Source organism: Haemaphysalis longicornis, unplaced genomic scaffold (assembly GCF_048455015.1).
Source record: "Haemaphysalis longicornis isolate Haplotype H1 unplaced genomic scaffold, Haemaphysalis longicornis Haplotype H1 scaffold_4, whole genome shotgun sequence".
Lineage (NCBI taxonomy): Eukaryota > Metazoa > Arthropoda > Arachnida > Ixodida > Ixodidae > Haemaphysalis > Haemaphysalis longicornis.
The window spans coordinates 31,088,597-31,112,873 of NW_027526361.1; the positions used below are offsets into that span (position 1 = coordinate 31,088,597).

At 47.1% G+C, this 24,277-nt stretch overlaps 1 protein-coding gene and 1 long non-coding RNA gene across 5 annotated transcripts in view; both read left to right on the plus strand.

Moving 5' to 3' along the window:
• The first annotated feature begins 666 nt into the window (after nucleotides 1-666).
• On the plus strand, nucleotides 667-3,495 carry LOC144178450 (uncharacterized). The gene is made up of 2 exons (XR_013324013.1): nucleotides 667-916; nucleotides 2,124-3,495. It is a non-coding gene; the product is annotated as an uncharacterized LOC144178450 (long non-coding RNA).
• A 1,914-nt stretch (nucleotides 3,496-5,409) lies between these two features.
• Mor (SWI/SNF- related protein mor) overlaps nucleotides 5,410-24,277 on the plus strand; it is a 41,540-nt gene continuing 22,672 nt past the window's right edge. For all 4 annotated transcript variants that reach the window (XM_077706315.1, XM_077706316.1, XM_077706318.1 and 1 more), the window contains exons 1-21: nucleotides 5,410-5,569; nucleotides 6,129-6,248; nucleotides 7,330-7,415; nucleotides 8,437-8,560; nucleotides 11,334-11,457; nucleotides 12,238-12,307; nucleotides 12,399-12,474; nucleotides 12,796-12,879; nucleotides 13,179-13,220; nucleotides 13,372-13,466; nucleotides 13,544-13,668; nucleotides 15,623-15,714; nucleotides 16,642-16,784; nucleotides 17,684-17,755; nucleotides 19,377-19,490; nucleotides 19,988-20,144; nucleotides 20,460-20,838; nucleotides 20,970-21,092; nucleotides 21,412-21,576; nucleotides 22,811-22,905; nucleotides 23,411-23,710. In XM_077706315.1, the coding sequence (XP_077562441.1) occupies nucleotides 5,453-5,569; nucleotides 6,129-6,248; nucleotides 7,330-7,415; nucleotides 8,437-8,560; nucleotides 11,334-11,457; nucleotides 12,238-12,307; nucleotides 12,399-12,474; nucleotides 12,796-12,879; nucleotides 13,179-13,220; nucleotides 13,372-13,466; nucleotides 13,544-13,668; nucleotides 15,623-15,714; nucleotides 16,642-16,784; nucleotides 17,684-17,755; nucleotides 19,377-19,490; nucleotides 19,988-20,144; nucleotides 20,460-20,838; nucleotides 20,970-21,092; nucleotides 21,412-21,576; nucleotides 22,811-22,905; nucleotides 23,411-23,710 (2,703 nt within the window). In that variant the 5' untranslated portion in view covers nucleotides 5,410-5,452. The remainder of the gene's footprint in view (nucleotides 5,570-6,128; nucleotides 6,249-7,329; nucleotides 7,416-8,436; nucleotides 8,561-11,333; nucleotides 11,458-12,237; nucleotides 12,308-12,398; nucleotides 12,475-12,795; nucleotides 12,880-13,178; nucleotides 13,221-13,371; nucleotides 13,467-13,543; nucleotides 13,669-15,622; nucleotides 15,715-16,641; nucleotides 16,785-17,683; nucleotides 17,756-19,376; nucleotides 19,491-19,987; nucleotides 20,145-20,459; nucleotides 20,839-20,969; nucleotides 21,093-21,411; nucleotides 21,577-22,810; nucleotides 22,906-23,410; nucleotides 23,711-24,277) is intronic.

The following is a 24,277-nucleotide window of genomic DNA, read 5'->3' on the forward strand; positions in this document are numbered from 1 at the left end:
CTGCCCTTTGTGGCCAACATGAGAACTGCACCAACCAAACTGTTCCAAACTGCCTCACAAACCAATTTTGTCCACAAAATAAGCTCAAATAATTCTGCGCATAACAATTTTAACATATTGTGAAGCAAGAAAATGTAAATATAGTCTTCACCTACTGCAGTCGTTAAAACCGAAAGTTAAGATACAAACTTGCTCTATTTTAAGAAATGTTGTCGTTGTGCTTGCTTTTTAAAGCTTAATAGTTATCTTTTTATATATTATAGCACTACAATAAGGAGTTATTGGCTTGTAAGCAAAATCTTTAACCGGAAATGACGCATGGGTGGATATAACGCTTTTGGCCGAAAAGCGTTATTTTCCGGGGGGAATAATGGCGGCCGTAGCGATTTGGTCTTGACTCGGCGACTCGGCTGCATAGAGTTTCATACTAATATACACTAGAGGGGACACTGGCGCTAGTGTCTATGCGAGCCGTTGATCGTCTGCTTCAACCCCCATGAGGGCGGCCATGCCAGATAGACGTGTGATTTTCGAACTTGGCTTGACTATGCCAACATCTTGACTTGACTTGAAATATCTTTTTTAAATTGAAAAGCTACAACTAATGTTTACTACAGTATAAATTATTAGTCGCATAAACAACTTGTACTATACGTTAAGTTTTAATTAAGGTTTAGAAGTACTCTTTTATAAGAGGGAAAGTGATTTGTGAACGGCATACGCGGCTGAGTTTAGCGGAGCCGGTGATTCGGCGGCGAAGCGTATTTTTTTTCGTTTTTTTTTTTTTTGCTTGCGAGTCGGCGGTTATGGTCAGCGGTGGCATCGGCGGCATGTGTCTGCTGAAGGGCCGCTGCACAGCGTTAAATTTCGTTCTGGAAGACTACGAGTAGCGGAGCGACGCGTCATATAACCCCAAGTAAGTATACACGGTTGTTGTTCATTTCCACTCATAAGTGTAATTGTTGTCGCCTTACCCGACGTGCGGTCGGCATGCTGACAAAATCGTGAAAGGACGCTGAGTAACAGCTGATCGTTTGCTTTGGTGCCTTAAACAAGCCATAACGGCCAACTCGACCATATTACCTCTGTTCGTCGCTAACACGCAGACGATGTTTTATTGACCGGATGGTTAATCGGGTTCTTTCTTTGTTGTACTATTCGTGTATTCTTGATGTCTTGACGCACTGTAGAGCTGTTTCTGTGAGCAAATGTTAATTTTATATGTTGAGAGCGACAAACGTGGGAAACAGGGTATCTTATCAGGCCACACAGCGAAAAAATTCTCGTACTTCATTCGTGTTAACCTTCCAGAAGACGGCCTCGTCTTGCTAAGAGCGGCAGGCATGCAGGGCGTTCTGGAGCAGTGGGCTGCATTTTACGGGAGTTCCTAATTTTGTGAAAATTCCCGTGTAGAATGTTTCTATTAGATGACCAATAACGCGCACTGATATATCTAAGCACCGTGTGTGTACTGTACATTACACGCCCACAAGTACCAATCATCACCTGTCTAACCGAGGTCTCACGCCCAGATATAACCAGGTACGCGTGTGAAATTGAAGGCTCTCTATTTTTTCCAGTGCCTCTATACAAGCGTGCCGAAGGGCAGGAACCGTTTGAAATTACGTGCGAAGGTGTCAAACAGCGTAAATGTTGCTGATCAGACGGTGCTTGCCCTAATAGCAACTAAATAGTGCCTCTGGGGTACCATTTCCATAATACACAAGCTGCCTTCGTGCAATCGTTGTTCCGTAGCTGTTCCACAATAAGTTCAAAACATTTACTCATTTTGTGTGGTTGTTCAGTCTTGAATAATCCAACTGCTAAAGTCATGTCTTGTTAAAGCACGACCTCTGAAAACATTGTTGGCGTCCTGTGAGTTTATTGTATGTGCCTTCTCTTTGGTTTAAGTAATGACTTCAGTGTCAACACGGCAGCGCGCAGCTGATCGTAACTGTGTGTTTTTATGAGAAAGCCAGAGTCATTGAATATGTTATGTTGCTGGAACCCTTTTTGTAAATAAGCATGCTGGTGTGCTGGATTTTAAGAGTACATACTTGTGCTCTAAATATCTGTACAAAAGCCTTGCAAAACCTTCAATGATGCCATCCATTTCGATACAGGTCCCAGCTGTGTCAGCAGTGCAAGGAGCAGACCAGCAGGCAACACAAGAAGCTGCACCAGGCATGCAACCAGTTTCCAAGTCAGGGTCATTGGATGGATCATCAGCAGCGCAAGACAAGGCAGGCATGCCGCCAAGCTGCCAAAAACACAAAAATTCTAGCAAGGGCCACTGTTGAAAAAGCAAAAGGGCTTGGGGAGAGGTTGATTGCAGCCTACGATATGTAAATAGTAAAAACAATCCTGTACATTCAGCTGCACAATAAAGAGAAAAACAAGTGGTGAGGAAAGTGCCTTGTAGTGCATGGAAGATGTTCTTTGAATCTTGCTTGTTAGGCACTCAAGATTCAAACTATTTTTCTCGGGTGCAAGAATATTAGTTGTTCAAAACCATCCATTGTATGCATAAATGTGACTTATAGCAGTGGCTTCATTTGCGATAGCCTTGGCACAGCATAAAACCAACTTCATTTAACTACCATGAGCAGCCATTTGAAGACTTGTGTACGTGCTTATTGAACTGAAAGAATGAAGTGGAAGTATTCTGCGTGGTATTTTAGCCCACTGTGTTCCAAAGTGGTATTCACTTGAGGGACCCTGCTGAGGAGGACTGTGTGTGGTGCCAATGACTGTGAGAGAGCTGGCACGTCCTCACTGCCCATGTAAACCTCTATTGAAGCCAGGTTCTATTGTGCACCTTTCACAAACTTTTTTGTGACGCCGCCACCTCCTCCAGCAACATATTCATGAAGGTGTGACGTAGGGGATCAGCTTTCACCACGCGAATGTCAGTTAAAACTTACATTATACGTTGTGGCTGCAGTGTTTTGTTTATGCACCTGTGATGTCTGCCCAAACAATGAATTGAAAAATGTTAAGCTGCCCTTTCCCATCTCGCACTGTTAGTACGGCTCAAAAGGTTCTGATCAGTGGGGTAGAAGGCTGCCTCACCTACTTCTGGCTGTTATCAAGTTGCAGATTGTATCCACCCACTGCTGTTCACTGTGGCTGTATATTGTCATGCCGAGTGTACGCTGTTTTAAGACCCTTGTTTTGTTCGTTGATCAGATATTGTTGCCCTGCTTCTACTGCGCTGGCAGATGCTGATCGAAACACTTCTGCTCTAGGGTTTTTTTTTTTCTAGCTAAGCTTTTCTAGGGTTCCTTTCATGCAATCTTTTTACCGTAACCTAACGTCGCATTTGTTCACCACTTACAGTAACCATTTTGTTGATTCCTGCATAAAGCAGCCTGCGTACATCAGTATGCTGGTTGCGAAAATGGCAATGCTGGTAGGTAGCTACAAACTAAATCCTGGTACCAATATGTTCACAGTGGCTCTTGGATGGGACAATAAATACATTGATGCGACATGCTTATGCCTTCACTCATTTTCACTGAATAGTTTGCATGTTTGCTGTTCACCAGCCTTCAAAATTTCAAAACAACTTCCTCAAGGTAAGCTTGCACTCTTGCTTTTGTTGTATTAAGCAATGCTGGCTCTTGGATGGGACAATAAATACATTGATGCGACATGCTTATGCCTTCACTCATTTTCGCTGCATAGTTTGCATGTTTGCTGTTTACCAGCCTTCAAAAGTTCAAAACAACTTCATCAAGGTAAGCTTGCACTCTTGCTTTCGATGTATTAAGCAATGCTGTGCTTTTTTTATTAGTGTTACAGAGTATGACTGTGGTGAGGTCTTTTTTATAAATGAGTGAAACGGAATTCTGCACTTTGCTGTTGGCACAATAAATTCACACAGTACTCGCTTAGTGCAGTCGCCAACTTTTTCTCTGTGCTCAATATACCTGTCTCCAGGCGCTGAGCCAGGGTTCCACTAACGCAAACAGTTGCTACAGCAACACCTGCCACTGGATGGGGAACACTGTGACCAATGTAGAATCACAGCGACTTCATTGAATAGCAAGCATGCATGCCGGTGATCGCCTCATATGGCTTCACCAGTACAGCCGGTAAAAGGCTTGTCTATAACACAGCTTTCGTATTCAGCCCTATCCTGCCCCGCCGGTGGGGGATTTCAATAAAACTACTGCGGAATTCTGAAGTCTTAGCCCTTAACTTTTGCCTCCGGCATGTTTGGAACGAGTATGTTTCGGCAGTTTTCGGATGTAGCTGGTTGAAGTTGAAATCGCTGTTATAGACAAGCGATTTACCGACTGTACATAGCTATGTAAGCCATAGTTTATGGCCCAAAAGTACTGGTAGGCCCCAGGCAATCATTTGGCCACGTTCTGTTGCAATAGGTAAAGCCATTCTACCGTTGCAGAGGTACGTTTTCTTCCCCTGTCTGATACTGCACTGCATATACAGAGTATTCATTTAATTACATTGTTTTTACCTTCAGCTTCAAACACCCCATATGCGTCCATGGTTGCGGGCGGTCACAGCGATTGCGCGTGAGCCTTGGTTACACCGGTGAATACACGCAGCTGATTAGCAACGGAAAGGGACTGTGTCGGCTGTGTTGTGCTTGCGGGAACAGCCTAGCAGACGACGGTTGCACTGGCGGAATCGTCCTATGCAAGCGGCCTACCCTCACTTGTTTCGCCGCTTTCTCCCACGATAAGGTGCCGACCCACCCGCTGGTGGACGCTCCCGCAACATTAAAAAAAAAAAATCACCGGCTGTGCACACATACTTACTGCTGATAAAAGATTTTTATTTGTCTTCGGCGCTACCGTGCTCGTGACGTTATAATCGCAAGCGTAGTCATGAACGTGGCTAGGATGGAACGCACTACCCGGCGCGGAGTGCTTCCCGTATCCATTCATTCCAGCCGTGCAGTATTTGCGCACTGCAGCCGCTGGAATCAAACGCCAACAGCAATTCTGCTCCGGAATGGCCCACCGACGCTTTCGACGCCGAAACCGAAACTGACGGAGCGGAAAAGTACGAAGCCTAGTACATATAACAATCGTCAAGCCTCAAGTTAAGCCAAGTTCGAAAATCACGAGTCTACGTCACACAATCAGCTCCATGGGGGTTGAACGATTGCAGCGCCAGTGTCCCCTCTAGTTTCATTAGTATGAAACTCTATGCTCGGCTGCACAATCGACTTATATGCTTGTTCTATATGTAAACTATGGAAGTGTTTTTTCTAACAAAACAAATAAATTATAATTTTAATAAATAACTTAAATTTTTAAAAAGTCAGGTTAGGTAGCGTTTGTAATAAAAATCACTTTATTGTTTAGGGTTAGATTTTACAGTACGTACAGCGCGCCACTACAGCTGCTGCCAGAGATGTTAGCGATGCCAGCTGCCGGCCAGGTCTGGTTCCTCAACGCGAGCAAGATTGTTATTAAACATGGCGGTCGTTCAAAGAAAAAGGGACGGTGGGCCAAACTTGAAATTTTACGAATCTTCGGAAACCATCGCACAGTTCGATGGTGTAAGGCAATGGCTCCACAAAAACTGCAAGAAGGTATGTATCTTCCCCGAATTTGCTGTGCAAGTTGCTGAAGTAGCTTTATCGGGCAGTTACGGAAGACCGGTGTTTGAATCGCGGTGATCACCGCGTCTCCGCGTTGTCACAAGTGTGCGTGCGAGTGGTCCGCGCGCGCCGGCCGGATTGAAGTTTCTGGAGTGTATTATATGCAAGGAGACTAAAATGACAAATAAGGCGAATGTTTTAAGCTTGTAGTGCTTGTGCGAAGTTAGTAATTTTCTAGGCCTAAAGCCAGAGCTTTGTGGAGATGGGAAGCGTCGCTGCAGCTGCTTCATAAGTAAATCTTGAACCACTCCCGCAAAATTCGGTTGTTGTTGTAATTAAACGTGTACACTTCGTTGGTCTTCTTCAAGCGTGCACCCACTGTGGCTCGAGGATCAAGTCCAGCTTTCGTGTTTCCAGCTGTCTTTGCTAGCTGAGTAGTCCAGCTCTGCCTAGAGCAGCTGAAAGTTTTTTTTTTTCTTCTTCTTTGCTGTGGTACTGATGTATCCTTCCCACTTAACAGTTCCGATGGTGTTCCTCTTCCAACTTTCAGTACACGCAAGCCGAACCGCCAACAAACAAGGGGTTGTCAAGTTTGGTTATTCAGCTGATTCAGTTTCAAGAAGACGCCTTCGGGAGGAGCGTGAGCAAGCCGCCGCTGACACGACTCCCGGCAAGTATTCGGGCCCTCACTCTTACAATCGCTTGCACCGCATCCTTACTAACGAGGTGGTTTGTTTGTAAGCGACCCAATATAGACTTTCTTATTCACGTGCCCAAGCGAAAGTAACTCTACCGGTGGTTTGAAGTACCCCGGTTCGCCTTTCTCATATTTTTGTTCTGTATTTTTGGATGCACCCCTCTTTCCCCGCTTGATTTTCCTGCAAAAAAATTATTTTCAGCTCGTGGCAACATGTGATTATACCGTCCTTTTTTTTTCTCTTCTGATCTGTGCTTGCACTTGGGTGCACTGCTGTTTTGTCTCTTTTTGTGGTGCCCTATGTACCTGGGGTGGCCTGCCCGCATAGCGTAAAATTTTGTTGCCTGTCTCAGGCTTATAGTATTAAGGGAGGTACAAGTTGTGCTAGTATTATACACCAGAAACTTTAGTTGCATTGCTCGTCGGCTGTTTGGACAGCATGTAGCTGTGACTTTGTTCTGTGTTAGCGGCTGCATCGTATAAATATGGGATTTTTGTAAAGGCATGTTTATCACGTTGCGACAGCCATGCAAGCGAAAAAAATTGATAATTCATGTGATACCGCACCTGTCCCATTACTGCTGCCTGGGCCCCATCTGAAATCCAGGCAACAAATTCACTTCGCAAGTTTTTTGGGAATGGCTTAGTGTAATTATTATATCCTGGCACACCTAGAATTTTAAAAATGCTCGAAAATGTTTGCAATGAGAGCAGGAATATTGCGGCAACAACGCCATGCCCAAAAATGTCTGGCGCGGGAACAAGTTAGTTCAGAAGAATGAAGCCTTCTGTGAGGAGACTGTTGACCAGTGTATGCCAAACAGAAATCTCGCGCAGTAAACACCTAAAGAAACAGAGCTTTGCTACCAAGTTGCCTAAAATGAAAATCATGAAAGGTCTCGGGGGAGGTTGGTGTACTGCTTTTTGTTTTTTCTCCATTTCTCTTTAGGCGAAACAAAAAGACTGGAGTGTCTTGTGAACCCAGGTTGTGAACCAGTCTTGCTTGTATGAAGTGCCCGCCATCTCTGATTTTGTTTTGTATTGTTCTCTTCAGATGAAATGTTTCATGGATTTTAAGCCTGGAGGTGCACTTTGCCACATCCTTGCTGCTGTCTACAAGTTCAAGAGCGAGCAGGGATGGTAAGCATAGCCACACCTCAGCTGTCCTCGTATCATTCGGAAAAGGTGATCAGAGTAATATCTGATCTGATCAGAGTATAATATCTAGAAGTGTGGCATCTTGCACGTGTCCCTTTTAAGGCATGGTTCTGTCGGGGAAAGTCTGTCGGTGGCGAAGAAAAGAAAGCATGAACTGAAGAGTGATGGTACAGTTTGTGAAACAATGACAAACGTAATAATTTACGCCGATGTGATAGGATAGGTGAAGATGCGAGAAGTTTGAGAGCCGTGACACTGGTACGACGTGAATAATCTGAAAAGATGAAACGAACGGCACGATTTTGAAGGGATTCAATTTGGTCAACGAAGTATGCTTTGTCAGGGTCCCAAATGGCAGATGCGTATTCAATTTTAGGTCTAGTGACAGTTGTGCATGCAAGTTTGGAGAGGTTTGATGGGGCATGTTTTAGTCTGTGCTTTAAAAAACCCAATGAGCAGTTGGCGGATGCAAGAATGATGTTGATATGATGATTCCATTCTCACTATTAACGTTCACTTTGAAATAGAAAGCCAGACATTGTAGCATCTTAGGTATGACAGAATTCACATAGGTAACCAATAGTTGGGCCACTGGGAGAGTGTAGCATTCTCACTGTAAGAGAGTGTTTTCATGGGATGCGAATGGAAGTAAATAAATTTGAATAGCTTGGCTGAGATGTTTGTGGCTGGGTAGTGTAGAGGTTGCGGAGATTTATTTGCCTTTCTGGGGATATGTTTCCTGGCCTCATTAAAAATGCAATCAGGGCGCCCGGCTTGCCTGAAAATGCGGGACGCACTTTTTGCATGAAAGTTTGCCACCTGTGCCCAGAAATTCTCATTCGTCATCTTGTGCGTGTGTAGAGGTTTGCCTATTCTTATCACGCCGGTGGATATTTCTTCCTCCCACATTAGTTACTGCGAAATGAACTGCCCACAAACTCTGCTTTCGTGTGTATTTGCTGGAGCGTCAATGACTGCTCACGTGGTGGCGGTGGCACTGCAGGCGCAGGTTCGACTTCCAGTCGCCATCGCGCATGGACCGCAACGTGGAGATGTTCATGACCGTGGAGAAAACCCTGGTGCAAAACAAGTGCTTGTCCCTGCCGCACATCTACATCTCGTCCGAGGTGAGGCTCCTTTTACGCTGGCCCCTCACTCTCCTTCCCCACCCAGGGACGGACTGAGGAGCGCACTCTGTGGGTCAAAGTAATGTCACTAGATAAGGTATAAGAGTAGCGCCACTGAGGCATGTAAGTCAGTGACAGTGGCCATTTTGATGTTTATCAGCGTTACAAGATTGCAACTTCTACGGCCTCGCTGCTAACTCCTACCGGGTTGTTTGTTAACAACACTGCTGAAGATACAGCGAAACGGCATCTTCGGACACACTTCTGCTGCTGAAATGCTGCTATATGCGTTACCTTTGATTCGTGAACGGAATGACGTCGGTTGCACGCCGCTGCAGAGCAAGGATGCCAAGCTAAGTCTACCACAGTTTACCGACTGAAAATGCGCAAGCAACGAAATGGCGGCACCCATGAACCGTCGGTGTAAACAAGTGTCTCGTGATGCGAACTGACCAATGGTCATGGCGTTGGCGCGGAACAGTAGGAGAAAAGAGTTCCGACACTCTGGAATCTTATCTAGTGACACTAAATCGAAGAAGCAAGGCAACTGCAGTTTGGGCGCTGTGTCGTAAGCACAGATGTCGTCACTAATAAGCGGCACTGACAATGTCATTGTCGATTATCTATAAATGACTGTCTTGGAGTTCCGCGTTATGGCAACAGGAAAATTATCTCCAGTACATTTAATAAGAGCTCCCAGTGTGATTTGAGTATGCTGATTTGCGAGCATTCCTTCACTGAGTGGATTGCACTTGTGAAGTGTCACAGAGGACCCTAGTCACCTTCTATCAAAGTTTCTGGGGCTACTTACCTGCTAGGACATGGGTTCGATTCCCGGCCGCGTTTCTGATGGAGGCGAAAAGCGAAAAATGCCCGTGCGTTGGAGATTTCGGCACATGTTAAAGATCCCCAGGTAATCAAAATTAATCGGGAGCCCTCCACTACGGTGCGCCTCATCGCCTACGGCGTGTTAAACACCACAATCAATCAATCAATTACTCGTCCTGCGGTGTTTCTGTGATATAGGATGAGTTCTGATGTCTCGAAATGGTGTTAGAGGACTTCAAAGTGTAGTTTGAAAAGTTGCACGTTTCCTACAAAATTTTTGTTATAGCTTACTGAGTTTTACATGACTGATGTTTAGTTTCAGTACCACTTTTGAGTGTTAGGTGAAAATTGGCGTGGAAGCGAGCTTTCTGAATTTTCACGAGTAGAAACATGAAACAGTGATTATGCAGAAACCTTTTCTTCCGCTTTGCTGCTTTACATTGAAAATGACATTCATGGGGGTCTATGGCGACACATTGTCGAAGGTAAAAAAATGATTTCATGCTTTTCTATGGTGCAAACTATGACCCAAGTTGATGAAGTTGCTTCCTTATTATTTTTGTACTGCAAAACAAAAGCATACATTTTTGACTCTAAAGTAGGTGTTTAGAGTCTGATATGAGGGTATCCGGCCCATAATAAAAGTGGCAAAAGCCACGTAAAAGTGAATTGTAGAAAGTTCTGCTCAAAATTATGTGGTTTTCTGGTTAAAGGAGTCCTGAAATACCCTCCGCCACTATGTAGATGTACATATAGCCAAATAAAGCAATTACGTGTGCGGCGAGCTGGGCAAGTTTGTGTATGTTCATGATGAAAACAGCGCAAGGAAAGACGAAGACAGAGAAAGGGAAAACACTGACACGGCGCTGGGTTAGCAATGTATTAGCAGTCATCTCCTGCAAGAATTTTGTTGAAGCGATGAGTATTAGCTGCGAATTGTAAATAAAAAAACGCCCAATAGCGCCGCGCCGCATATCCTCCTGTTTCGCCATTCTCCTCGCTGTTGACAGCGTGTGAATGTTCCCTATGCTTCGCTCCTAAGAGGTGGCGCCACGTCTCCAGCTGTTTCTAGTTTTGTGCTCCGCTGAGTGCATGTTGCAGTGGCTGCTATCGGCGGCATGTCGAAAAGTGGTGGAAAACTCGTGACGATGAGCACACAGGTCAGGAATCGTTAGCTTTATGAACGGCGAGGGGACGATCATACTTGTCTTGTTCTCTTTCATGCAAGGCGCACACTATTCATCCGAAAAGCGCTGCCTCGCATAATGTCCAGCCTTTGCGGGGCCTTCTTTTGCGGTGTTGCAGTAATTCCTGCAGGTGGAATGTCAAAAAGACATTTGAAAGTGGCACAGAACCCGTACACAAAACTCACCGGTTCAGACCACTTTATCAGTCGCGGCGAACGGCCTTCCCAGGAAGCACAAAGCAAACCAGCGGAGTACTAAAGTAGGGTGCACGAATTTTGACAAGCTGCTCCCATGTCTTGTAATGAGAAGCGTGGTAATAGAGTAAAAAAAAGGTAAATATGAACGAACACTATAGCTTGTAAACGTGTGTTGCAGGAAGCGCTAAATAACCAAAGGTGCAGACGAAGCTTCTTTTCGCCGGAAATGCAAGAAAAAGCCGTCCAATAGCAGTATTTCTGTTTGGTGACGCACATGGGAGGATCAATTACGTAGATGCGTTTAAATGGCGCTGTCCAAAAAAACACTAAGGAAAGGGTGGGAGAGGCACGACAGACTTTGCAACGAAAGTGTGGGCTTTCTGCTGCAGGTAAAAAAGCTATACTTGGCACAGATGACGTTGAAATCTAACGGCTGCGCTTGTTCATTTAGCATGCTCAAAATGCATTTCAGGACCCCTTCAAGAGAGGCAATAATAAACGCAGGGTGCAGAGTGAGCAAAGTTTATTGAGTGCTTCTGTGTTCTCTCCCCCCCCTTTCAGGTGGAGAAGCAGCTGATCTCGCGGCTCAAGGACATCATCAAGCGGCACCAGGGCACGATTGCAGAGTCCCCAGACGACGCCTCCCACATAGTCTACCCGCCCGTGCCAACGACAGACACCTCAGGTGGGTGGGCCGGGGCTTCGTATAGCACTTACGGCTGTAGTACTCCTGGAAGAGTCCGGACATCTGTCTTGTCCAGGGCATACACTGCAGCCTTGTCTGCTATGCCTTGTAAATGTTTTTTTGGAAGTAACATTTTCACGATTCTGGCGCAGCCCCGATTGTAACGTGAGGTAAGTTTACTGATGGAAATATGAAAAAAAACTACTTAATCGAAAAAAAATTTTTGAAATGTGCAACAGCTGGTCGAGGTATTTTCATCAAGGAACGGGCTCGCCACAATTTACTCACAAGGCATTGACGGATTGTTTTGGATTGGATTGTGTTGGATTTCTGGAGGAGTTTGCGCCCATAGCGACGATGCTGGGCACTTTGAAGCCAGTGTCGGTTTTGTGCCCGATTGCAACGCACACGCAAATGTCAAGGCTACTTTTAGCGAAGAAAGGTGCACGTTAAAATCGTGCAAATGCGGTATATGGTCAATCATTAAACACACATTGCAGAAGACAAGGTGCCTTGATGCCGACATGGATTGTAGAAATTCACACAATAATAAATCTAAGCTGTGTTATAGCCTAATGTGTGAATGTGTGCACCCTTTTCTTTTTTCTCCCTGGTCACTGAAATCGGAGGGATGTTAGAGTTGTAATTGCATTAGAATTTGGTACGTGCACTGCGCTACAGATTCTGGGCTTGCCAGTTGCCTCTTTGGTGAGGCAACGGGCTGCGACGGGGGCATCCGCGTTGCTCATGCGACCCTTTACTTTTGCCCGCCTCTTGCAGAAGAATACGTGCGCTTGGTGATGAAGCGGGACCGGAGCGCTCTAATCCACTGGTGGTATTTTCCCGACAGGTGAGTGCGCAGGGGGCTTGCCCGCCGTGGCTTTCTTGCAGGGTTTGCACCGCACCGGTGCATGTGTGGAACCGTGTGCTCTTCCTCCCAGCTTTGACACCTGGGTGTCCGGCCTGGACATTGACATGGAGCCTGACTCTCCTCAGACACACACCGGCCCATACGAGGTGGGTGGTCGCTGCCAAGTGTGGGGCCATTGCTCCTTGCAAAGTGGCATGTTAATTCTGCATTCTGTAAGGATCACCTTTAGGAGCACGCATTACGATTTGTGTGGGTGCGGGGCACTGCTTTTTGCTAGTTGCATCTTTCCTGTTTTCATTATTCAAGCACCCTGACGCATAGTAATCTTTGAAGGGATGAACCTTCTCAGTGGATAAACAAAGGAGCTGTTGTGTGTAAAGTGTTCCCTATACTGTGGGTGTGGAGGGAATTGTACCTGTGGAGAGTTAAAAACAGACTGCTGCTATCAAGATTTCTCTCTTTCCCAGGTGAATGCCAAATGGCTCGTAGATCTGGACGAGTACAACGAATGGATGAATGAGGAGGACTACGAGGTTGAGACAGACGCCATGGTAAGTGTGTGCCTCTAGAGGGCTGGAAGTGTTGCCTCTCAGCTTGCTTCCCTTGTGGGTAACTTAGTAATATAGCCTCAGTGCTAGTGAGATCATGCAGTGTCAGTCCTAGTGCCCGAGTGCTAAAGCAGTTCATTCTTTCCTAACGTTCATCTAGGTTCAAAGGAACTAGCAGTTCTTTCTTTCTTTTTTAATATGTTGTGACCATGTAAAGCTATTTGCAAGGTCATCAGCTTGCTGTGGATGGGTGAATCAAGTGTTTTATGTCATCTCGCTTCCCCTTCCTGTTCCTCTTCCAGGGCCGCAGACGGTCTCCCAGGGGAAAGTACACTTTGGATGAGGTGAGCCGGAACTGCACATTGATGCAAGAGTAGCTGTTAGTACACTCAGCCGGGGAATGGGGCAAGCAACCGTCGTGCGACTCAGTGCAACACATTTTACCGGAGTGCTGCTGTGACCGTGATAGCTATCGTCCTTCTCCCCCTTCCCCAGCTGCTCTCAGGAGAAGGAGAGAAACGCGACAGGAAAGGCATCAAGAAACGCAAGAGGTCTCCGTCCCCTCCCCTGGACAAGCGGAAGCGCAAGGGGTGCGTTCTCCTTTGGCCTCGCCCTCTCTCCGCTTGTGGTGCCCTTCTCTTTCCTCATCGCGTGCCTCCGTGTGCAGAGGGCGCAGCCCGGCCATGGGTAAGAAACGATCCTTCCGCGACGACGAGTCTGACGACCTTACTAAAGACATGGAGGAACCCTCTCCCGAGCCCAGTCTTCAGGAGGTCTCCCTACCCCGAAGCAGTGAGTGTGGCACGCCAGCTTCTTTGGAGCAGGGTCACAATAAAGGGAGGCTGGGGTTGTATGTAGCTGATTGTGCAGTCAAGAATGGCAAGCGTGTTTGTTCCTACTGAAATCCTCAGTTACAGGGTGAAGGAGGGGGAGAAAAAGAGAATGGAACGGTTGTGCCGCCTGACTTTATTCGTAAGGGAAACGAAGCTGTAGGTGTAGTGTTGTTCATCAAAGTTTACAGTCATAAGGAGCAGCGACAAAAATATCAGTCTGATGGGGCACTCGCTTTGCATGTGTAGATAGTTATGCAGTTCTTGAGGAATAGACCAGACTAAGAAAGCAGAATAATCCCTAGTTCAACACCTGTTAATGTCGTTGGTTGCTCTTCCTTTTGTATAAACCTTTGCAACCAATAGTAAATCGAAATTTAGAGGCCTGTTTATTCTTGAGTTCAATGGCTGCTACAGTCAGCTCAAATTGGTGTGATCCTGGTACGGTCTGAAAGCAGCTGAAATTTGACATTAAATGGGGCATCTGCTACGGTGGATAAGTGGTTGAGGCATGCTGCAGGGCCCAGCAAGGGGGGACATTGGTCTTGAGGACATTTTTGTTATTTTTTAACTTATGTGCTTGAAATTTACACATTGAGTGTGTTTCAACATCCTGTGCACAAATATGCAGTCAGTTTTCGTCTATGGGGTGTACGTTTAGTGAAACCTGTTATGTCACTCCGTTTCGGGCAATTTTTTCATTATGTACCTATGAAATACTCAAATAGCTTTTATCCCTTTGTGCTCTAGAAGGACCAAGGAGTGCAACTATACCACTGCAGTAATTTTAGCATGGTTTCTGGAAACGCTGTAAAATTCGTAAATGTCACATCATCAATTTACAATGTTTTTGTAAAACTAACTGCATAAAATCTTGTACCAGCAAAAAGACATTCTGTACTTTTGTGGCTTTATTGCACTGTTCAGTTCATAAGCTTTCAAATGCAGCGAAAATGATGTAAATCGAACCAGTACATCCCAAGATGTTGTACCCGACAGCTGACGATGTGGGGAAAAAATTGGTTCTGAGAAAACGGGGCACGAAGTTTGCAAACATAGGCAAAAATGGTCATTTAGGTGACTTCAAAGGGTGACAGCTTTGTGAATACTTACGATACAGCTATGATATTTTGCAGGTACATTCTTTGGGACTTGTAGACTGCAAATAAAATTAATACAGAAAATTGATTTTTTGGCAAATTTTCGGTCCTCAAGATCAGTGTCCCCCCTTGAGTGTGGAGGAGGGGGCGCCGGGCGGTTGCAATACATAAGTAGCACTTCACGGCTATGGAGCTGTGAGAACGACGACGTGCCCGCAATAGAGCTCGCAATGTACGTGTGATAAAGATCAGGCTGTGATTGCTGTACATCATCGCATCATTACCAAAAAGTTGCACCAGCACAACAGTGCAGTCTTTGTATTATCTTGCAGAGCACGCCCCAAAAGTTATTGAGAACTGATGAGTACAGTACTTACGGGGGGTCAGAAACTTCCTCAGTTTTCTTGAAACATTAGCTACGAAAAGCTCAGAAACTGTTCAAAAAAACAAACAAAACACTAGCTCAGAAGGTAGTAAACCCCAATTGCAGCCAGGGTTTGTAATGAAAGCATTTCGTTGAATCTTAATAATGGAGAAACTACCCAGTCGGTAAACCTTTACAATAAAAAATTAAGCCCGAACTTGAACGGGGGCTAAAAGGGGGAAATGACACCAACACTGGAGTCATTATCCTTTGTTGTCCACGTCTTAGTTTGCGCATAATTTTCACTGATAAAGGAGGGCTTCCTGCAGCTTGTCCATGCTGCATTTGTCTGTGAACATTGTAATGAAGCTGCACGAAACCGTGCCCCCGAAGCTGCGTGTGCCCCAAGGGGCTGGACTTATCCCCTCTGCTATTCCTGCTCCCTGCGGCAGACCCCAACCAGCGCAGCAGCAAGGACAGCGAGCTGCAGCCAGTCAAGGGCGGCACCCTCATTGACCTGGACGGGCCCGACTTGGACGACAAGGTGCGCCTCCTCCTTCCTGGCGGGCTGCTGGGCTACTTTATGCATGCTCTATTTCTCAGGGGTGACCCCCCTCTGTAGCTGGCCTGAATTGGTGGATTGCAGTGTTGCATAAGCACATGTACAGCCAACAAAATTTTTAATAATATAGCGGAACTGATGACGGGTCAGCATGTCAGCGCCTTATCACGGTGTTCAGAAGCGAAATAGGCGAGAGTGCGCGCACGCGCATAGGGATATCGGCTGTATGAATGTCATCTGCTACGCTGTTCCCTGCTACTGTATTTGAATAACTTTGTTCACAAGAAATCGTGGTTATCTGACGCGCACGCACATATCAAATGCGCGTTTGATTTTTCTTTCGGGTAACTTTCCCTGCGCAGCGTGAGGAATGTCGCGGAAAAGATAAAAGTAGAACAGGACTGGTTTTAGGACCGGAATGGCCTCAGGCCGCTGCGTGATATAACGCGATAATTAACAAGTCTGATAAAAATAAAAACTTGTTCCCTATGGTGCTTAGCTACCTTTGGCGGTAGCGAAACAACCTTGCAAGATAAGAAAAACAGGGGGTGTGTTGTCCTGAGGAGAACAGCAGAGCAGACGACGCTCCCACAACAGCTAGTTTTGATTGATTGTGGGGTTTAACGTGCCGACGCAACGCAGGCGATGAGGTGCGCCGTAGTGGAGGGCTCCGGATTACTTTTGACCACTTAGGGATCTTTAACGTGCGCCAAAATCTCGTACACACGGGCGTTTTTGCTTCTCACCTCCATCAGAAAAGCGGCCGCCGTGGCCGGGAATCGAACCCGCGACCTCGTGCTCAGCAGCACAACGCCTTAGCCACTGAGCCACCGCAGCGGGTCACAAGAGATAGTTTTATGCGCATGCATACCCCCTTTGGTGTGCTAATGCGAAGGGCTCTCCGTGCAGACCGACCGAGACAAGGGCTCGCGGCCAGGGAGCCCCAGTGGCGTGGGCAAGAGTGAGAAGGCAGAGGCTCACGATGACAACGTCACTGAGCAGGCCAACCACATCATCATCCCCAGCTACGCGGCCTGGTTCGACTACAACAGGTGAGCCTCAGGCGGCGTGTGAGAAGAGGGAAAAAGCAGGGGCATTGGTAGTAGTGCAGGGGAGATTTGGTGGAAGGTTGGCCTCACTTCTTAATAAGTTTAGGCCTGGGGATTCTCCTGAACAGCATCTGTGTGCTGTTCCAGGGAGGGGGATCATGCTTGTTTCAACAGCTCTTCAGCTGCAGCGCGTTAATCCCAACATGTACAATGGGTTACGCCTAGTATTGCGAGACTATTCAAAGCTTTTAGGTACCAGAAGTATACAACATTTGATTCGGCTTCAAATCGAAAGCAAGAACTTCACATGCCGTGCGGTAAAAATGAGAAGTGCTTTACTAACAACACATGCAGAACGTATCTTTTGCAATTTAGTCATAGAATATCACTTCGGGCTCTCTGGCAAGCACTGCCAAAGGCTTTGGCTTGTTTTGGTATCGGCGACCGGCTTGCCCACAATTCACTGTCCACATGCGGCTAGACGGCAAAAGTAAGATAAAAAGGTATAGACACACACTTTTTCTCCTCCTTCTAGTCAAATAAAGTGCCACATTGAGATGCAGGCACAAATATTAGTGCTTTAGCTGCCGCATGAGTGTGCACTCCATATCAGATGGTCTCCTGGTCAAAACCTAGAGAAATTAAGCGCACAATTTTGATTCCACTATGAACATGCCCTTCTTAGCAACAGGGATGGTTTTTCTGCTATCCAAGTTTTCTGGATATAAATGAATATAAAGGATACAAATGCCACTTCTTTCTTTTTTTGTGTGTGTCTCTGTCACTTTTACATTTGCTTGCAGCAGTTGCCATGGGCTTTGTTGCTGCTTATGCAAGCTGCTGTGTTGCTGCTTACGTTGCTGCTGTGCAAGTAAATGTGGCTGCCTTTTACGTCTTTGCAGCATTCATGCGATTGAGAGGCGTGCCCTGCCCGAGTTCTTCAACGCCAAGAACAAGTCCAAGACACCAGAAGTGTACGTTTCTCCCCTGGGTGGTGGTGCTGGTTCAGTGTTGGGGTGTTGTCCCGCAATTACTTCAGGCGGGCTCTTGTGTTAAACACAGCAAGGAAGGAACAGTCAAATGTACAGCTCACTGCATTAACTGCCAGCTGCCAGCCACTCCTCCTCCTCCACCTCCTCTTCTATTCTCTCTCCTCTCCTCTCCCCTTCTCTCCTTTCCTCTGCTCATATCTTCTCTACCCTCCTCTTCTCTTCTCCTCTCCTCTTAAGGGATTAAGAAGCGCTGGAGCATTTGTGTCCAGTCAAGATGTCCATTTAGGAAGATGCATGGGCATCATGATTACATCTGTGAACACCAAAACCTGAGATGGGCTCAATGCTTTTTTGTTCTCTGCTTCGTCGAAATTTCGCCACCATAGCATCTTGAAATGTTCCGCCATGGCATACTGTTTTTCTGATAGAGGTTAAAAACGAAAATGTCCACGTGTTGAAATTTTGGCGCACCTTAAGGGGGCAGACTGGTCTTAGAGCTATTTTTTTTATTTACCAACCAATTTTCATGAAACTGCACCGTTATATAGAGTTTTTTGAGCTGATTTCAAATCTGCCATTAGATTTTTTGTAAGTTGGTTATATTTTGAGTTAATTAATGATTAATTGCCATTATTTTGGGTCACAGTTACAAAATAACCACTCCATACAGAATGGCAATTACCATGTGGCTAGGCAGACAAATGACTAAAGAATACAACATAGGAAGAACTTTTTTGATTCAGCTATTTTTGGTCGTTATACAACACAGGGAACTTTGCTTCTCCCGCGCTCTGCCAGAAATGGCTCGCAGGTGGCGCCAATTGAACACAATAATAATTTTCCAAAGCCTCCATTTGAAAAATTTGTTTCCAACATTGTATTCTCCGCACATTTCGGTATCAGAAGCAAAAAGAATTACAGTTGAACCTGCTCTGGGTGCCAAGATATCTGAGGATGAAATGCTAGCTTTGCATTGCAAGAAAAGTGCCGTTTCACCATCGCATTCTGCACTAACTGAGCTGTAGAGTGCACTTTAAAATACTATTATAATATAACAACAACAAAATATGGTGCCTTTTGATGAGGAAATTTACAGACTGATAGAAAAATGGCTGTGGAGGCCAAAAATGCCATTTTTGAGAAAACGCTTTTTTTTACCGTTTTTCGGCCCCAAAGACCCAACTGCCCCCTTTTAAGATGTTTTAAGTGGTCTAAATTCATTTGTAGCCCACCACTGCAGCCACCTTGTAGCCTGGGGGTAGCAGCCTCGATGCGTGAAACCTCCAGTATTCTTTGACATTTGGGAATGTATGTACGGTGTCCCAGGCAAACAGACATCAAGAATAAAAGCAGCACAAATCACGGACCAGCGGACCGTTGTTGGCCATCGTGTGGAATAATGACCTTTTTTTTTTTACTGTGCTAAATTTGGGAATTATAATCAACCCACTTCTTGGTTACTGTTTTAAGTGCCATGTGCTTTTCATTCTGTGGCATGGCTAAGTGAGCTTCAGAAGTGCAGTAGAAAACAGTTGCACCGTTGTGGGTACTCAAGGTGAACGGTGGGCTTGTGCTGAAGCTGCCCTGTGTGGTTCTGTTGCAGATACATTGCGTACCGAAACTTCATGATTGACACGTACCGACTCAATCCAACCGAGTACCTGACAGTGACGGCGTGCCGGAGGAACCTGGCTGGAGACGTGTGCGCTATCATGAGGTGAGGGGGAATGACGGGAGTGTTGCTGGACACAGGTGCTTGTGGCCCGACCGTGCAGTGCTGAGTTGGGTTTTCGTACCAAGTGGGCGCACCCTTGCGTTAATTGTTGTTGCCTCTTGTGGGCATGGTGGAATTATTGCCCCAGTTTTGAATCTGCATGCAACTTTAGTTGTTTGCCACACGCGTGGCAGTTTGGTAGTGCCTTTGAACGCCATTGCTCAAGGGCTGATATCACGTGGTAGGTGCCATGCTGTTGGGAGCAGCACGTGTGGTACTGTTCAGGAAGGGCTTGGTATTGAGTGCTGTGAAGGCTTTTACGGTTGCTGCTAAACTGAGTTCCCGAATATAAACCAATTTAGGAGCTTTATGCCTACAATTTGAAACAAAACAATAAAAGAAGAGCTTGGGGCGATATCGCACACACGAATTTGCGCAGTTTTCCCTTGACCAGTGGAATATTAAGTGACACGAGTGGGGGTGTCCGTCCACGTGTGCAGGGTGCATGCCTTCCTGGAGCAGTGGGGCCTGGTGAACTACCAGGTGGACGCCGAGAGCCGCCCGAGCCCCATGGGCCCCCCGTCGACCTCGCACTTCCACGTGCTGGCCGACACCCCCTCGGGACTGCAGCCGCTCAGCCCTCCCAGGACTCAGCAGGTGGGGGCACCTTGACCCATCATATACTAGGGGGAAATGTGGCACCACCGGCTAGGGGAGCCGCGCTTCAGCGAGCGTTCCGCCATGTACTGGGCAGGCACGTTCCACTTGTCCTTGGCATGGCTCACGAACAGGCTGGAAAGTTGCCTCTGGCTGCAAAAAAGAAATAATATTACTGTAGGAGACATATTTTTCTTGCGAGCATAACTTTACCAAGCCCCCTAGTTGAGAACCACTGCTTCATATATGGTTGCTGTTACATCGATGCCTAGGAAACTGAACCCTGGTGTGTATGGCTTTTCTCGTGTGCGGCAGCCTTCAGCAGCGCAGCAGATGCTGAACCTGGATAAGGCCAAGGAGGAGAGCGGTGGCAAGGACGAAGGGGGTGTGGCCCCTCCTGCCCGGGGGGCGGCCGCCACGACCATCGGGGGCGACGCCCTGGGCCTGAAGATGGACCAGTACGCGCGCAAGCAGGCCTACCTGCGGCACAAGGCGGCGGCCACTGTGTCGCGCGAGTGGACCGAGCAAGAGACCCTGCTGCTGCTGGAGGCCCTGGAGATGTACCGCGAGGACTGGAACAAGGTGTGCGAGCACGTGGGCAGCCGCACCCAGGACGAGTGCATCCTGCACTTCCTGAGGCTGCCCATCGAGGACCCCTACCTGGACGACCCCGCCGCAGGAGGGGGCGCCCTGGGTGCGTCCCCTTGCTCTTCCATTCCTGTGTTTTTTTTTAAAGGCAGAGAGGGGTGCTAAGACTGAGGCCTTAGGTCACGAAGGTCCTGATTCAAGTCCCGGTGTTCTCTTTATATCTTCGCCGCCTTGCAGGACCCCTGGCCTTCCAGCCCATCCCATTCTCCAAGGCGGGCAACCCCATCATGTCCACTGTGGCCTTCCTGGCTTCGGTGGTCGACCCCCGAGTAGCATCTTCGGCTGCCAAGGCAGCCATGGGTACGTGTTCTGGCCCACTGAAGCAGACTGGTCCTCTTTGGTGTTCTGCGTTCCAAAACTTTTACACCTCATGCCTAGCCCCCCAATGAAGTCTGCTTCAAGAGTTCTTGTTAATGCACTGAAGTGGTGCAGTTCTCTTGGGTTGGCATGCTTGTCTATGGGTGGTCATTTAGGCCTACCTAATGCCACAGTAAAGCCATAAAAAGTATAAATAAGCATTCTCTTCTGAAGTATCTAGTTCTCCAAAGGCTCCGTTGCCAGTGATGATGATTCCGAAGTCCTGCTTTGCTTGTCCGTTGCCTCTTACTTGAATGTGCAGAGGAGTTTGCGAAGATCAAGGACGAGGTCCCCTCGGCGCTTCTGGATGCACACATCAAGAATGTGGAGACGGCGGCAGCCGAAGGAAATGTGAACCCCAAGGCTGGCCTGGGCATGACCGGCATTGCGGGCACGGCCGACAAGGAACCGCAGGAAGGCGCCACCGGTGAGTTCGCTTCGCTTGGTGGCCTCATCCGACTCTCCCTTCATCACATGCTTTTAGTCTCGGGGCTGTGTCGCAGCCTTAGAGGGTGAGCACCTGTACATGCTACGTAAGTGTGCAGAGATTTTGTCATTCTTGTGCACACCTGCTGAAGCGGTCAGCTAGAGCATGTCAGGTTCTTACAAAAAAAAAGTCCGCTTTCCTAGTAGTGTGACAGCAGCAACTGACATGTTATTGTAAAACAATAATGTACTCTGCTCTTCTTCTTCTTCTTTTTTTTTTTTTTTTTTTTTTTTTTTTTTTTTTTTTTTTAATGTCTTGCATTCTAGCTTTGCTTCGTTTTTGCGGTATACCTCGGTTTCGTTACTATTTACAATGCTGTCATTGTACAAGTTGGCCTGTTCCTGCTTTTTCCATTCATTTCTTGGGACCACGTGGTTTGTTTCTTTTGTTAGAACTGCCGATCGTTTTGTTTTGCAGATACAGATAGCACCTGTTCTTCACTTCGTTGTTGGCTCAGTGCTGTATTTTTTCGCCCATTGTTTTGATTGCTTTGCTTATGTTGATCCTATCTGTGCATGTACGATGTGTATTTTCGGCATTCTTTTCTTTGTTCTGCCCACTCCTGCCTAAGGCCTTTTTAAAAGGCTGGCAGTACCCATGAAATAAGTAAATAAATAAATAATGCCGTGATTTTGTTTATGAGACACTCATGTATACCGTTTGAATTTTTCATTGACTGTGCAGTACTGCTTTGTTAATTCAGAAAGTAAGCAAAAGCAAAGTTCTCTCTTCTCTCATGTGCATTCCCCCCTCTCCACACTTACATACCACAAACAGACAGACACAGAGACCCAGGCAGAGAGCGAGAGAGGCACATACGCAGAAATCTTTTTTTTTCCTAGAGTCGGCTGCAAATGCGCTTCCTAAATAAAACCAACCTTGTCAGGAACGTGTGTTCCAGCAGCGTAACAGGTTCATGAGAAACTTCACATGTATGCATGATAGAAACATACCTGAGCCATAGTGAAGTTGCTTTGTTATTCACTTCTCCTTGTTAGCATTCATGCAGCAGGAACAATGTAACAACCCCAGATGGGTTGCTATACTGCACATAGAGCCAATGTGTGTGGCTTGCTGCGCACAGGCTCTAACTGCTGGTTCCATTAGCGGTGGCTTAGGAGCTGTTGAGGTTTGCGGTTGTTTGCTCAAGTGTGGGCTGTGGCATTGCTTGCAGCTGGAGAGGAGTCAGAGAAGGCTGAAGAAGGCAAGGAAGGGGCCGAGCCCTCGCTCCCAGCAGAAGTCAAGCTGGAAAAGCCCAGCAGCTCAGAGGCAAGTGCTCCGTTTCTGACTCTTGCCCTCCTTGTTCGTGTGGAGTCTGCAGTGCAGGGGGGAAGGGGAAGGGGGGGAGTGGGTGAGATGAGCTGCCTTTGCTCATTCTAGTTCCGTTGTGACCATGTGTAGCGCTGGTGAAAGCTTCTGGAATTAAGAGTGGCGTATACTAGCCTATGGGGCATAAAATTACAGCTTCGCAGTCGCAATTTTGCATTTCAGTAGTCAGATTCAGAATCCAGTTTCGTACGCAAACTTAATTACTGAACCCAGCTTGGGGTATGGTGCGCCTGCATGAACGTTCATGTGATGTAGGGAAAGGCAGGCCGTTTGGGTAACTTAGTGGATGCCTAGGAAGTATTAGACAGAGCAAGGCAGAGTAGGGCAGAAAATTGCGGCAAAGTCTCGCAGAGTGGTCATGGAAGCCCTGCAGGGGGCAGTGGACTACCGGCAGTACGATGCATCCCCATTTGTGGAACGGTGTGGTTCTCTCCCCCTGGTGCAGGAGAACTCGTCTGCCTCGGCAGAGGGAGCCCCCACTGCAGCGGCCCCCGCCGCCAGTGGTACCCTTGGGGCGCTGGGAGCCGGTGCAGGAGGGGAGGCTGCGGAGGAGAAGGTTCCCGCCAAGGCTGCTGCCACTCTGGGCGAGGAGTCCAAGGGCAGCCCCAGTGCAGAGCAGGAGCCCATGGACACCACGGAGCAGGAGCCCAAGGCCCCCGAGACCGATCGCGACCGCCTGGTCAAGGACGCACAGCTGTCCACAGCGGCCGCGGCTGCCCTGGGAGCCGCTGCCGTCAAGGCCAAGGTGGGGGCAGCTGCCTGCGTATGGGAGGGTCTTGTGGGGTCGTAGAACACACGGAACAAAAGAAGGGGTGTCTGTTTACTAGTTGGAGGACTTCATGCTTGTGTGCAGCGAGGGATGTGCAGTGCAATGGGTCACAGCCTCGGGTTGGAGGTGTCGTGTCATACTGCTGATCATTATCTGCCGTTGTATGTCACGTTGCAGTCTCAGTGTAGGCCACACGTAATAGTGTTAGTGCCCTCTTGATGTGAGTGGAGCTGTGCAATGGGTGCGTGGGGGAAACCGGTGAAGGCTACTGGATGTTTCCAATATGTATTCTTAGATCACGAAAAGAATCCAGGTGGTCAGGTATGTGTTACGTTTTTCAAAGTTTGTTCATCAAAAACTGTCCCACAGTGCCATAGAAAAATAAAGACGCCAGCTGAGCTTACAGTGTCTGTGCAAGTTGATGATAGAAACTGCAGTTTCAAGCACAGTATTTCCAGTACGGTACCACTGCATGCAGCGATCTCAGTGACGTACTGAAAGGTGGTTTATGAAGCTAATGTTTATTGCATACTGTGGACATGA